The sequence below is a fragment of the Oncorhynchus gorbuscha genome, linkage group LG12 (assembly GCF_021184085.1).
Source record: "Oncorhynchus gorbuscha isolate QuinsamMale2020 ecotype Even-year linkage group LG12, OgorEven_v1.0, whole genome shotgun sequence".
Classification (NCBI taxonomy): domain Eukaryota; kingdom Metazoa; phylum Chordata; class Actinopteri; order Salmoniformes; family Salmonidae; genus Oncorhynchus; species Oncorhynchus gorbuscha.
The window spans coordinates 57,060,448-57,074,938 of NC_060184.1; the positions used below are offsets into that span (position 1 = coordinate 57,060,448).

Below are 14,491 nucleotides of genomic sequence, written 5' to 3' on the forward strand. Positions count from 1 at the left end.
AGGGAGGGACCAAAGAAATGAACTCAAAAAGTTCAAGGCTACGATGGAAAATGTTAAAAGTTTCAACTTCAGTTTTCAAAACTTACTTCTAAGACATAACTAAACTCAGCAAAAAAAAGAAATGTCCTCTCACTGTCAACTGCATTAACTTTCAGCAAACTTAATGTGTGTAAATATTTGTATGAACATAAGACTCAACAGCTGAGACATAAACTGAACAAGTTCCACAGACATGTGACTAACAGAAACGGAATAATCTGTCCCTGAAGAAAGGGGGGGGGTCAAATTCAAAAGTAAAAGTCAGTATCTGGTGTGGCCACCAGCTGCATTAAGTACTGCAGTGCATCTCCTCCGCATGGACTGCACCAGATTTGCCAGTTCTTACCATGAGATGTTACCCCACTCTTCCACCAAGGCACCTGCAAGTTCCCAGACATTTCTGGAGGGAATGGCCCTAGCCCTCACCCTCCCATCCAACAGGTCCCAGACATGCTCAATGGGATTGAGATCCGGGCTCTTCGCTGGCCGTGGCAGAACACTGACATTCCTGTTTTACAGGAAATCACGCACAGAACGAGCAGTATAGCTGGTGGCATTGTCATGCTGGAGGGTCATGTCAGGATGAGCCTGCAGGAAGGGTACCACATGAGGAGCATGTCTTCCCTGTAACGCACAGTGTTGAGATTGCCTGCAATGACAACAAGCTCAGTCCGATGATGCTGTGACACACCATCCCAGACCATTACGGACCCCCCACCTCAAAATCGATCCCGCTCCAGAGTACAGGCCTCGGTGTAACGCTCATTCCTTCGACGATAAACGCGAATCGGACCATCACCCCTGGTGAGACAAAACCGCGACTCGTCAGTGAAGAGCACTTTTTACCAGTCCTGTCTGATCCAGCAACTGTGGGTTTGTGCCCATATGCAACGTTGTTACCGGTGATGTCTGGTGAGGACCTGCCTTACAACAGGCCTGCAAGCCCTCAGTCCAGCCTATTGCGGACAGTCTGAGCACTGATGGAGAGATTGTGCGTTCCTAGAGTAACTCGGGCAGTTGTTGTTGTCATCCTGTACCTGTCCCGCAGGTGTGATGTTCGGATGTACCGATCCTGTGCAGGTGTTTTTACACGTGGTCTGCCACTACGAGGACGATCAGCTGTCCGTCCTGTCTCCTTGTAGTGCTGTCTTAGGCGTCTCACAGTACGGACATTGCAATCTATTACATCTGTCGTCCTCATGCCTCCTTGCAGCATGCCTAAGGCACGTTCACGCAGATGAGCAGGGACCCTGGGAATCTTTCTTTTGGTGTTTCAGTAGAAAGGCCTCTTTACGTTGTCATAACTGTGACCTTAATTGCATGTAAGCTGTTAGTCTTAACGACTGTTCCACAGGTGCATGTTCATGAATCGTTTCTGGTTCACTGAACAAGGATGGGAAACAGAGTTTAAACCCTTTTCAATTAAGATTTGTGCCTGAAAGAGGGACGTTTCTTTTTTTTTGCTGAGGTTATATAGACAAAAATTCACAGACACTGATCAATGCTACAACATAGAGTTCCTGCTGTTGCAGTGATTGTCGTCAGAGTTGCTGTACAGTACATTGTTAGCGTCCCAAATTGCACCCTATTCCCTATATAATGCACTACTTTTTACCAGGGATCTATATATCAGGAACATGGTGCCATTGTGTGTCCTTTACTGACTTCTATATGGAATCCACCATCCCCGGTCTTCAGAGGACAAAAATACACTTTGTTTTTACAACTTTTACTGTACATTCTACACACATTTTACATCCATGGCACTTTATATATATATATATATATATATATATATATATATAGTAGTTACATAGCAAGAATAAAGTAATTACCACAGTGATTCAGTGATTCAATTAGAAGTAGGGAGGGAGCGCACCAGCCAACAGCCAACCAACCAGACTGGAACCAGCTTCCCTTCTGCTGATTGCCCAACTGGTGGCCAAACAGAAGATATCCCTGAGTGGGTTGAATCACAACAGGTTTACACCCAGCACGGGGCCAATCATAATATGTCACTGGCTTCACTCATATCTCCTGTTGTGGTAGTTTTGTTTTAAAACAAGGTCTGTGTACTTTCAGTGGGTTGATGTGCAGTGAGATGGGTGGGGGCTGTGCTCAAAGGGAGAGCACTCCACTTTCAGCATAGCCGCCAGATAAGTACCACCTAAGTGGCTGGTTGGTTTGTTTTTCCCGTTACACACAAAAGGTGTCATCAGCGGCCTCTGAACAGGATGGGGTGAGGGGATATGGGTTTGATAGAGGTTGAGCAGCTCTTGCTGTAGGTACTGTAGGTTTGATGGATAATCAGGCCAGAGCAGAGGTCCAGGAGGGAGTTCTGGAGAAGGACAAGTATTGGAGTCAGTGTCCCAGGGTGCAGCACCTGAGGCATGGTACGGGCACCTCTAATAAGTGCCTCGCTCCTTCATGCCACCATTGCCCAACTGGACAGGGCATCTTTCCATTGTAGCACTGTAGCTTCTGCACAATTCCTCAGCTCAGGGTTTAAACACACTACCACCACCTCTATCTTTGCCAACCGGTCCATTGATACCTCAACATCAGGCCCTGGACAGGGTTGTATCTAGATGAGTTCCATGTTATAATGTCTATGTAATCTGTTACATGTAATCTGATTACAAAAAAAACCTAACTGTAATCCGTTAAGTGACCAAACAAAAATAAGGTAATCAGATTACAGATCCGTTTGAAAAACTAGATGACTACTTCTTGGATTACCTTAAAATTATGAAAGGATGTTTGCGAAAACATTTATTATGGCACCTTTCTGTTTTCTCAATGATATTCAATTCAGCATTGAAAAAAGCCACAAGTTTAAGTTTGTTCCACCTGAGCAAGTCTGATCACAATTCAGAGACCACTATGATGACACACCAAACGAGTTTGATGCATCCTTTTCGTCTTCCTCTAATGCCTCTTAAGGAGAAAGTAATCAGAATAAAGTAATCAGATTATGTTACTGAGTTTGGGTAATCCAAAATTTACATTACTGATTACAATTTTGGACAGGTAACTAGTAACGGATTATATTTAGTAAGTAACCTGCCCAACCCTGTAAGTTGAGTCAATGCAACTCATCTAGAGAGTTTATGCAACTCATATGGATAGGCTTCATGAAATGTACAGATCTTAGCAAGCATCAACAAGGCTGAAAGAACCCAAAGTGAAGTGAAATGTTCATTAGGATTCCAAGCTAGTTTTCGTTCTTCAATTTTATAGCTACATTTTCTTTTTCTATCCGCAGGATTATACTTTCATGTGCAGCAAGTGAAATGGACCTCCATCCATATAATTACCAGGCAAATTACATTCATTATTGCAATTTACATCTCATCGGCAAGCCAATTATTAACAGTCTGACCTCCGCGGCTTCCTTCGGCTTGGAAATCTAAAACGAGCTGCCGAGGTGGGCGAGATGGCGGAACGAGAGGGAGAAAAACAATCAATACGATTCTGAAGATGATTATTTCACATATCTATAATGCTATGCTTCACAGCACAGCTGCCCGCCCGGCAGTGCTACTCTGATGTCTGATTTGTGTTATCGCCGCCGGTAATTTGCTGCTTCGCTCCTCTTAAAAGGGACGTAGGCTGCATTCTGCATTCGTCCATCTGTCTGTCCAGCCAATCACACACAAGCATAACAACAGAACACACGCGCAAACAGAAAAACACACACACTCCCACCACAAACAATCCACAGAGTCTAATTAGGCTGTGCAGTATATTACTGCTCTATCACAATGGGACCGGGGGATGAGAGTGAAAGTGCAGTCTTAGGCGGTAATCAACTCGGCAATTGAGGGCAAACTCTGTAACTTAGTCCCAGAGCTAATTTGTAGCTGGTGTACCACTCATTTAAATGTGTGAGACAGGAAGGGGAGGGAGGACGAGAGAGCGTGGCTTTCGTTCTCTATAGTATACACTGGGTGCATACCAAATAGCGCTCTATTCCTATAGTGTACTACTCTTCAAAAGGAGTGCACTGTATAGGGAGCAGGGTGCCATTCGGGACACATCCAATGTTTTATAGTGGTGAGACGTGTATCAACGAAAGTGGGATGGACAACAAACCGACGAGATATAACAGCACATGACCTTCCTTTACTTTGTCAATAAAACACAATCGTGAAGTGTTCACTTTAAAACAGGATACCTGCTGCTATGATTGTTGGAAGGAGGTGTACTATTATTCCAAAACGACAGTCGCGAGGATTGGAAGTTTACACGCACACACACACGCACGCACGCACGCACACACCTGTTTCAGTAGGGGGTAAAGAGAGTCCTCCAATACACAATGGCTCATAAAAACCAAGGGAGGGGAGAATCTGCAGTCCCATCGGAGGGCTGTGTACAGTACCAGACCTCCCTGTGAGATAGCATTGTGGAAGAAACAATAACACCACATCACTGGTTCAAAGGAGAGACCCAGTAACATGGGAGGCATCTGTTGTGTTGGTGTCTGTCTGAGGTTTGTGTTGGTGTCTGTCTGAGGTTTGTGTTGGTGTCTGATTGAGGTTTGTGTTGGTGTCTGTCTTAGGTTTGTGCTGGTGTCTGTCTGAGGTTTGTGTTGGTGTCTGATTGAGGTTTGTGTTGGTGTCTGATTGAGGTTTGTGCTGGTGTCTGTCTGAGGTTTGTGTTGGTGTCTGTCTGAGGTTTGTGTTGGTGTCTGATTGAGGTTTGTGTTGGTGTCTGATTGAGGTTTGTGTTGGTGTCTGTCTGAGGTTTGTGCTGGTGTCTGTCTGAGGTTTGTGTTGGTGTCTGTCTGAGGTTTGTGTTGGTGTCTGATTGAGGTTTGTGTTGGTGTCTGTTTAAGGTTTGTGTTGGTGTCTGTTTGAGGTTTGTGTTGGTGTCTGTCTGAGGTTTGTGTTGGTGTCTGTCTGAGGTTTGTGTTGGTGTCTGATTGAGGTTTGTGTTGGTGTCTGTTTAAGGTTTGTGTTGGTGTCTGTGTCTGAGGTTTGTGTTGGTGTCTGATTGAGGTTTGTGTTGGTGTCTGTTTAAGGTTTGTGTTGGTGTCTGTGTCTGAGGTTTGTGTTGGTGTCTGATTGAGGTTTGTGTTGGTGTCTGATTGAGGTTTGTGTTGGTGTCTGTTTAAGGTTTGTGTTGGTGTCTGTGTCTGAGGTTTGTGTTTGTGTCTGTGAGGTTTGTGTTTGTTGGGGAAAAAGGAGGGAGGGGGTGATAGACCATGTTTCTTTGAAGATATCTGTCTGCAAAAACGTTCTGATTCCTTTCATATCGTTATTGCACTTTTCTCTGTTACAATCAGTGGTGATTTTAGCATGTAAATCTTGTTGGGGAAAAACAAAAACATGTGGGATGCATGCCAACAAAGCCACTACACAACACTAAATAATAGATTAACTGCACTGTAACGGTGACAAACGGTGCCCACAAACTGTTAGGAACTACATAAAGCTGTTCCAACAGCAGAGTCCCAACAGCAGTCCCAACACCTTACCACTGCTAAACCTGGCTTTCAGCAGAGCCTTGTCTGGCAGCGAAATAGTTCATTCAGCCTCATTTGCTGCCTTTAAAAAAATATAGCTGATATGGCTGACTTGCTTAAACAAATGTGGTTTCTACTGACTATTGAGATGTACAAACTATGGCATAAGGGGACGACAAGCGGGTAAGAGTCAATCCGTAATTCCGATTAAGACATTAATGAGAGCTAGGACGGACGTGTTCAGCACTTTTGAAATGTACAGCGACAGAATTCAGAAAGGGCCGTTCTTACAAGTGTACTCCCTGTACAACAAGTCAGAATCGTAGGATAAATAAAGGGGGCATACACACAGACAATGAAAGCTCTTACAATATTCAATGATTACATTTCTCTAAAACAGGTTATAGGCTACATGTGCACCACCAAGTTAGAACAGTAGGCAAAATTAAGAGGTGAAAATATACCAAATTATTAGGGTGAGGCACATGGAACACCGTTTGGGTCTTTGTGTGTCAAAAAGGATACACGTCATATAACACTATTTGATGCGTTAAATAAGCTTTTAATTTGTCATGTCAAATAACACAATTCTATTATAGAATGTTTTTTTTGTCCTGAATTTGCACGTGCAAGCCAAGCGCCACCACTACTATCAGTAGTGCTGTCAAAACTGAACAAAAAAAGTTAGTAAACAAGCGCACACCGGCCAGGAACGATGTGTTTACAATACCGCGTTGATGAAAATAGTCCAAATTATCCGGGTGAGGCACATGGGCTACCAACAGGTTACCACACAACATACACTTTCTTAGCTACGGGATACATATCTCTGGCATCCTACATAATTTATGAAGCAGCACAAGACATTTTTGGACTCACGTTGTTGTGATGTGCTTGAACAGGAATGTGGTGCGGCGGTCCTTCGCGGGCAAATTTTCTCATCAAATAGAGAGGTGCCGGATTTACAAATCTGAGTTGAATGACCGTTCAAAGCGTATTTTCCCAGTTTGAGCTGTTTACTCCCGACGTCCGAGTTGGAAAGCTTGCAGTTTGCCACTGTCACCGATTCCTTACAAACCACTCATTGGTTTGTAAGTAATGTTTATGTCCAATGGCCGATACGTTTTACCTATAGTTTGTCTTCATTATTCCTCTTCATATGACAAGGATTAAAAAGGATTTACTAGTAGACTTGATTCAATACTTATTTTCCACCATCATTTGCAAATAAATTCATAAAAATCCTACAATGTGATTTTCTGGATTTTATTTCTCATTTTACCTATGATGAAAATTACAGGCCTCTCTCATCTTTTTAAGTGGGAGAACTTGCACAATTGGTGGCTGACTAAATACTTTTTTGCCCCACTGTATATATATATTTTTTACATTGTTTGCAATGACATGTGACACGTATTAATGCCAAAATAACATGCAAAACAGACAAGCCCCAAAAACTTGAGCAGCGTGTTATGTATCTACGTCCGACCTGTAGGAAAGGGTGGAGTTGAGGGATGGACTTAGGGAGGGATGGAGGCAAATGTTATGGTACTGGGTGTCTGTGCCTCTGTGTGTGTGTGTGTGCCTCTGTGTGTGTGTGTGTGTGTGTGTGTGTGTGTGTGTGTGTGTGTGTGTGTGTGTGTGTGTGTGTGTGTGTGTGTGTGTGTGTGTGTGTGTGTGTGTGTGTGTGTGTGTGTGTGTGTGTGTGTGTGTGTGTGTGTGTGTGTGTGGTGACCCCCAGGTTCAGCTGTCAGTGTTAATCAGAGACCCGGTCTGTTTCTCCCCCATCATCATGCATGATTGAGTGGATGGTACAGCCACAGTCCCCTGGACGATACCACCTGCCCATCTCGCTCACCGCAAAGCCACTCCCTGGACACAACTCTATAACTGACTCTTAAAAAACTTCACTAAACTATATAAAAAACAGATTTGTTCAGGGCTGATTGGTCAAGAGTGTTTCCTCTCTTCTTTCTTACAGATACATGTCTTCAATAGCTGTGACACACTAGAACACTTAATGGCCAAGTGGCAAACTAAAGTACCACGAGTCTGACACTTACTGCTGCGCAGGGCGGAGGGGGTAACCTCTATCTCGCTGCTGGTCTGGTAGGGCTGGAAGGCGGACATGTTGCTGGAGTTGAGCTCTGCGACGGCAGTGAAGGGGTCAGGGCTCTGTGTGCCCGTTGAGCTGGCACTGGTGCCATCGCCTCCATGGTGAGGGTCCTGCTCCTCATACACTGCCACCAGCTGGAGAGAGAGGGTAGAGAGAGGATAGGTTAGATAAGGAGAGAGAGGATAGGTTAGATATGGAGAGAGAGGGTAGAGAGAGGATAGGTTAAATATGGAGAGAGTCAGAGAGGATAGGTTAAATATGGAGAGAGAGGATAGGTTAGATAAGGAGAGAGAGGATAGGTTAGATAAGGAGAGAGAGGATAGGTTAGATAAGGAGAGAGTCAGAGAGGATAGGTTAGATAAGGAGAGAGAGGATAGGTTAGATAAGGAGAGAGTTAGAGAGGATAGGTTAGATAAGGAGAGAGCGAGAGAGAGAAGCTGATGCACACCTGAAGCAAAACACAAACATGTATGCTAACTCGCGAGCACATGTCAACACATATGCACACACACACATTTAGACTTACAGTACTGCTAGTTGACTACCCATGTCCAGCCACTCAGTGGGCAGCTGTCCCATTTCCATAAAGGTGCTGTGTTGCCATGTATTCGTGGTTACCGGGCAGAGAGGCAGAGCACAAAGAGCATCTACATCCCATTATTACCACATTCTCACACACAGACCATCGCCACGGTGACCTAGCCAACACAATATGCCTGCTACAACAAGGCTCAACTCACAGGCATGGTTTATACTGAGTAGGGTTGTTACGATAACAGAATTTCGACTTCGAAACCAGTTTGGTGTCACGATTCCATCACGATACCAGAGGAAAACAAGAATGGCACTTGATCCAGACAGATACATGCAGCTACTGCTATGTTCAATCATTGGGCATCTTTTGAGATCATTATCATTACCTTAAAAAAATGTACCTCAACATTTTCAGAGACAGCCATGTATGCACTAATTCATAAATTCTACAATCAGACAATGGTGGAACCAACTTCCACCTGAAGCTAGGACAGCAGAGTTCCTACGTATCTTCTGAAAACATCTGAAAAATCAAAAAATAATCTTAAATAATCCCACAGTACCCCTCTCGCACCCCGACCCTTCGTGAACTAACACTCACACTTGACTCCCCCCCCCCTTTAACTCAACTGACTTAAAAATAAAAATAAACTATTTTTTTAAACCCACAGATAATACAGTTGAAGTCGGAAGTTTACATACACTTAGGTTTCAGTTATTAAAACTAATTTTTCAACCACTCCACAAATTTCTTGTTAACAAACTATAGTTTTGGCAAGTCGGTTAGGACATCTACTTTGTGTATGACACAAGTAATTTTTCCATCAATTGTTTACAGACAAATTATTTAACTTATAATTCACTATGCCTAAATGATGTCATGGCTTCAGAAGCTTCTGATAGGCTAATTGACATCATTTGAGTCAATTGGAAGTGTACCTGTGGATGTATTTCAAGGTCTACCTTCAAACTCAGTGCCTCTTTGCTTGACATCATGGGAAAATCAAAAGGAATCAGCCAATTTCCAAACGCCTGAAGGTACCACGTTCATATGTACAAACAATAGTACGCAAGTATAAACCCCATGGAACCATACAGCCGTCATTTTTTTCCACCAGAGTCGCTAGTGCGCGATGAGACAAGGATATCCCTGCCGGGCCAAACCCTCCCTAACCAGGACGACGCTAGGCCTCAAGTTAACTTTTTACAAGTCACACACACCTGTTAATTGAAATGCATTCCAGGTGACTACCTCATGAAGCTGGTTGAGAGAATGCCTATAATGTGTAAAGCGGTCATCAAGTCAAATGGTGGCTCCTTTGAATAATCTATAAAATATATTTTAATTTGTTTACCACTTTTTTAGGTTCTACATGATTTCATATGTATTATTTCATAGTGTTCATGTCTTCTCTATTACTCTACAATGTAGAACATATTAAAAATAAAGAAAAACTCTTTAATGAGTAGGTGTCCAAACTTATGACTGGTACTGTATATATTTAAATGGTAGATCTTTAGTCTATTGATAAACTGGGTACATCAAAATGTAGCTTAGGCCTATTCACAATGCAGGTGAATGCATATGCATTAGGAGTGTGTGCATGCACTGAGTTATTGAGCCTGACTTGGCTGATCTCATGGGGCTACAGATGATAAACAATATATTTCCTTTCCATGTGAGAGCTATTGTATTATACTGATCAACAACATTTGCATAGAAGTAGCTTATTTTATAAAGGTTTGCACTCTCTCTTTAACCAGTAATGATATATTTCATGAAGAAAGGGGGGGGGGGGGACAGCCCATCAACGCTCTATACACACACAGAGTCAGGTCACTGAGGCAATACATCATCTTTGGGAGAGACCGATTAAGTGAATTAATACAGTTTTGGTGGCAAAAAAGATATTCAGTGAGAACATGCAGGGAGGTATTTTGCCAACATCTATTTCGGCATATTAAAACAATACTCCCTCGCACCTCAGTGCACAACACATCAGCTGTCTGTGACCAGGGGCAAAAAAAACTTTCCAAGCCAAACCTTCATATCATAACCGCTAACTTCTACACTAAGCCTACATCGTTGTCACCATATTAGCTAACGTGAAGGCAAACATAGGTACTATGACTAACACGTTAGTAAACCCTCTACAATCATGCAGTTCTGTGTACAGTTAGCAAGCAGTTACACCAGCAGGCCCCGGTGGCACAAAATTAATAAAACCAAAAGCTTACCTTGACTTGGCTATGGCTATCCAGTGTTGAATAGCCATTGCCAGCTAGGTAACATAGCATCCCTCTCTGTTTGAACCGGGGCTAAACTAGCTAGCTGAGGGCCTCCTGAGTGGCGCAGCGGTCTAAAGCACTGCATCGCAGTGAGTTCTTCCACACCGATTTTGACAAACCATTTCTTGTATGGACCTTGCTTTGTGCACAGGGACATTGTCATGCTGAAAGAGTTAAGGGCCTTCCCCAAACTGTCATCATCAAGTTCGAAGCACAGAATTGTCTAGAATGTCATTGTATCTTGTAGTGTTAAGATTTCCCTTCACTGGAACTAAGCGGCTTTGCCCAAACCATGAAATACAGCCCAAGAACATCGTTCCTACTCCACCAAACTTTCCAGATGGGTACTATGCATCGGGGGAGGTAGCGTTCTCCTAACATCTGCCTAACCTAGGTTTGTCCGTCGGACTAGCAGATGGTGAAGTGTGATTCATTATTCCAGAGAACGCGTTTCCACTGCTCCAGAATCCAATGGTTGGCATTGTGCAGGGAGATCTAAGCTTGTGTGTGGTTACATGGAAACCCATCTATGGAGATTACATGGTTATTAGCTAAATTGTATTGATGAACATCTGCTCCAGAGCGCTCAGGACCTCAGACTGGGGACGAAGTTTCACCTTCCCAAAGGACAACAACCCTAAACACATAGCCAAGACAATGTAGGAGTGGCTTCGGGACAAGTCTCTGAATGTCCTTGAGGGGCCTAGCAAGAAGAATGGGAGAAACCCGCCAAATACATGTGTGCCAAGCTTGTAGTGTCATACCCAAGAAGACTTGATGCTGTAATCGTTGAAGTAAAGTGTCTGAATACGTACACTAAGGTTCAAAAGTTTGGGGTCACTTAGAAATGTCTGTTTTTGAAAAAAAAAATATAAAAAAATTACATAAAATTTATCAGAAACTGTGTAGACTTTGCTAATGTTGTAAATGACTATTGTACCTGGAAACGGCAGATTTTTTGTTGTTCTGAGAAATGAAGGCTACTCCGTGTGAGAAATTGCCAATAAACTGTAGATCTTGTACAATGCTGTGTACTACTCCCTGCACAGAACAGCGCAAACTGGCTCTAACCAAAATAGAAAGAGGAGTGGGAAGCCTCGGTGCACAACTGAGCAAGAGGACAAGTACATTAGAGTGTCTAGTTTGAGAAACAGACGTCTCACAAGTCCTCAACTGGCAGCTCATTAAATAGTACCCGTCTCAAGGTCTACAGTGAAGAAGCGACTCCGGAAGGCTGGCCTTCTAGGCAGAGTTGCAAAGAAAAAGCCATATCTCAGACTGGTCAATTAAAAGAAAAGATTAAGATGGGCAAAATAACACAGACAATGGACAGAGGAAGACTGAAAAAAAGTGTTATGGACATACAATTCTAAGTTTGAGGTGTTCGGATCACAAAGTAGAACATTCGTGAGATGCAGAAAAAATGAAAAGATGCTGGAGGAGTGTTGACACCATCTGTGAAGCATGGCGGAGGCAATGTGATGGTCTGGGGGTGCTTTGGTGCTGGTAAAGTGGGAGATTTGTACAGGGTAAAAAGGATCTTGAAGAAGGAAGGCTATCACTCCATTTTGCAACGCCATGCCATACCCTGTGGATGGCGCTTAATTTGAGCCAATTTCCTCCTACAACAGGACAATGACCCAAAGCATAACTCCAAACTATGCAAGAACTATTTAGGAAATAAGCAGTCAGCTGGTATTCTGTCTATAATGGAGTGGCCAGCATAGTCACCGGATCTCAACCCTATTGAGCTGTTGTGGGAGCAGCTTGACCATATGGACATAAGTGCCCATCAAGCCAAACCAACTTGTGGGAGGTGCTTCAGACATGGGGTGTAATCTCTTCAGATTACCTCAACAAATTGACAGCTAGAATGTCAAAGGTCTGCAAGGCTGTAATTGCTGCAAATGGAGGATTATTTGACGAAAGTAAAGTTGGAAGGACACAATTATTATTTCAATTAAAAATCATTATTTATAAACTTGTCAACGTCTTGACTATGTTTCCTATTCCTCTTGCAACTCATTTCATATATGTTTTCATGTAAAACAAGGACATTTCTAAGTGACCCCAGAACTTCTGAACGGTAGTGTATGTAAATGTGATCAGTTCTTTATTTGTAATAAATTTGCTTTGTAGAGTGTAGCTGTCCCCCGGCTACACCATGGTGCTACCCTACACAGTGCTGTTGAGGCTACTGTAGACCATTGTAAAATAGTGTATTATAATCCATTTTTTGGTGACGTGAATTTATTTAGTATAGTTTTATTTAAAAAGGATAGCCTTTTTAATGTTTCACTATTTTTATGACATTTGTCGTAAAAATATGTCCTCCCCTTCCTCCTCTGAGGAGCCTACACTGGCAAACACACAAACATATTTGGTTGTGAGGATAAGGAAGGAAGGAAAACTGGCATGCTCAGAGATGCCTGACTACCTGCCAGTCAGCACTGGTCTGTTGAAGCTATGGCAGAGAGCGAGAAGGGAGAATAGAAATTGAGACAGAGAGGGAGAAATAGCCAGAAATAGAGAGATAAAGATAGAGAAAAAGAGAGAGACAGGAAAAACTAGAATAGAGATCGCGACAGAGAGTGTCAGAGACCGAGAGATAGGAGACGAGAGACAATAGATACGAGAGAGAGAGAGAGAGAGAGAGAGAGAGAGAGAGAGAGAGAGAGAGAGAGAGAGAGAGAGAGAGAGAGAGAGAGAGAGAGAGAGAGAGAGAGAGAAAGAAAGAAAGAATTGTAGATTGGAAGGCTGGATGCTGGTTCTGCCAAGAGGTTTCAATGGGATGTGTTTGGCTGTTCACAACTACAGCTAATCAACCAATTCTTAGAAGATTAGCCTCCCGCTCCCATGTATTATACTTAGCCTACACTCTGAAGGCTGTAGCAAGGAGCTCATGTCAATCCTAGTCTAATGCTATGGAACAATAGCATCTACACTACACCAATGTAAATCTCCCCTTGCTTTGGCCAAAGATTTAGGCAGTATCTTTTCTATAGAGAAAGGATGTGGAAAGCTATAACACAGGAAACATCAGACAGTCAAATACAACAGCTTTCGTGTAAATACCTTGGAATTTGTCTGTAGGTTAAAATAGCTCAAGTATTTTTGCATGTGTTGGCTTATTTTCTTGCCTGTTTACAAGTAAGTTGGCATACAAACACATTTCAGAGCTTTGTTTCTTATTTGAATTTGATTCAGTATGTGTGTGTGTGCGTATGTTTACTGTAACCGTGTGTGTGTGTGTGTCTATCAGTGTGTAGTGTATGAATGAGAATGTGTGTGTGTATGCTTACTGTATCCGTGTGTGTGTGTCTGTCAGTGTGTACTGTATGAATGAGAATGTGTGTGCTTACTGTATCCGTGTGTGTGTCTATCAGTGTGTACTGTATGAATGAGAATGTGTGTGTGTGTCTATCAGTGTGTACTGTATAAATCAGTATGTGTGTGTGTGTCTATCAGTGTGTACTGTATGAATCAGTATGTGTGTGTGTATGCTTACTGTATCCGTGTGTGTGTGTCTATCAGTGTGTACTGTATGAATGAGTAAGTGTGTGTGTGTGTCTATCAGTGTGTACTGTATGAATCAGTATGTGTGTGTGTATGCTTACTGTATCCTTGTGTGTGTGTCTATCAGTGTGTACTGTATGAATGAGTATGTGTGTGTGTGTCTATCAGTGTGTACTGTATGAATCAGTATGTGTGTGTGTATGCTTACTGTATCCTTGTGTGTGTGTGTATCAGTGTGTACTGTATGAATGAGTATGTGTGTCTATCAGTGTGTACTGTATGAATGAGTATGTGTGTGTGTATGCTTACTGTATCCGTGTGTGTGTGTGTGTCTATCAGTGTGTACTGTATGAATGAGTATGTGTGTGTGTATGCTTACTGTATCCGTGTGTGTGTGTGTGTGTGTCTATCAGTGTGTACTGTATGAATGAGTATATGTGTGTGTGTATGCTTACTGTATCCGTGTGTGTGTGTCTATCCGTGTGTACTGTATGAATGAGTGTGTGTGTGTGTGTGTGTGTGTGTGT

The 14,491-nt window shown here is 42.8% G+C and overlaps 1 protein-coding gene across 3 annotated transcripts in view; it reads right to left on the reverse strand.

Moving 5' to 3' along the window:
- The window catches only part of LOC123991147 (partitioning defective 3 homolog), a 625,449-nt gene that overhangs the window by 418,827 nt on the left and 192,131 nt on the right, over positions 1-14,491 (reverse strand). For all 3 annotated transcript variants that reach the window (XM_046292394.1, XM_046292392.1, XM_046292393.1), the window contains exon 3: positions 7,573-7,759. In XM_046292394.1, coding sequence (XP_046148350.1) covers positions 7,573-7,759 — 187 coding nt within the window. The remainder of the gene's footprint in view (positions 1-7,572; positions 7,760-14,491) is intronic.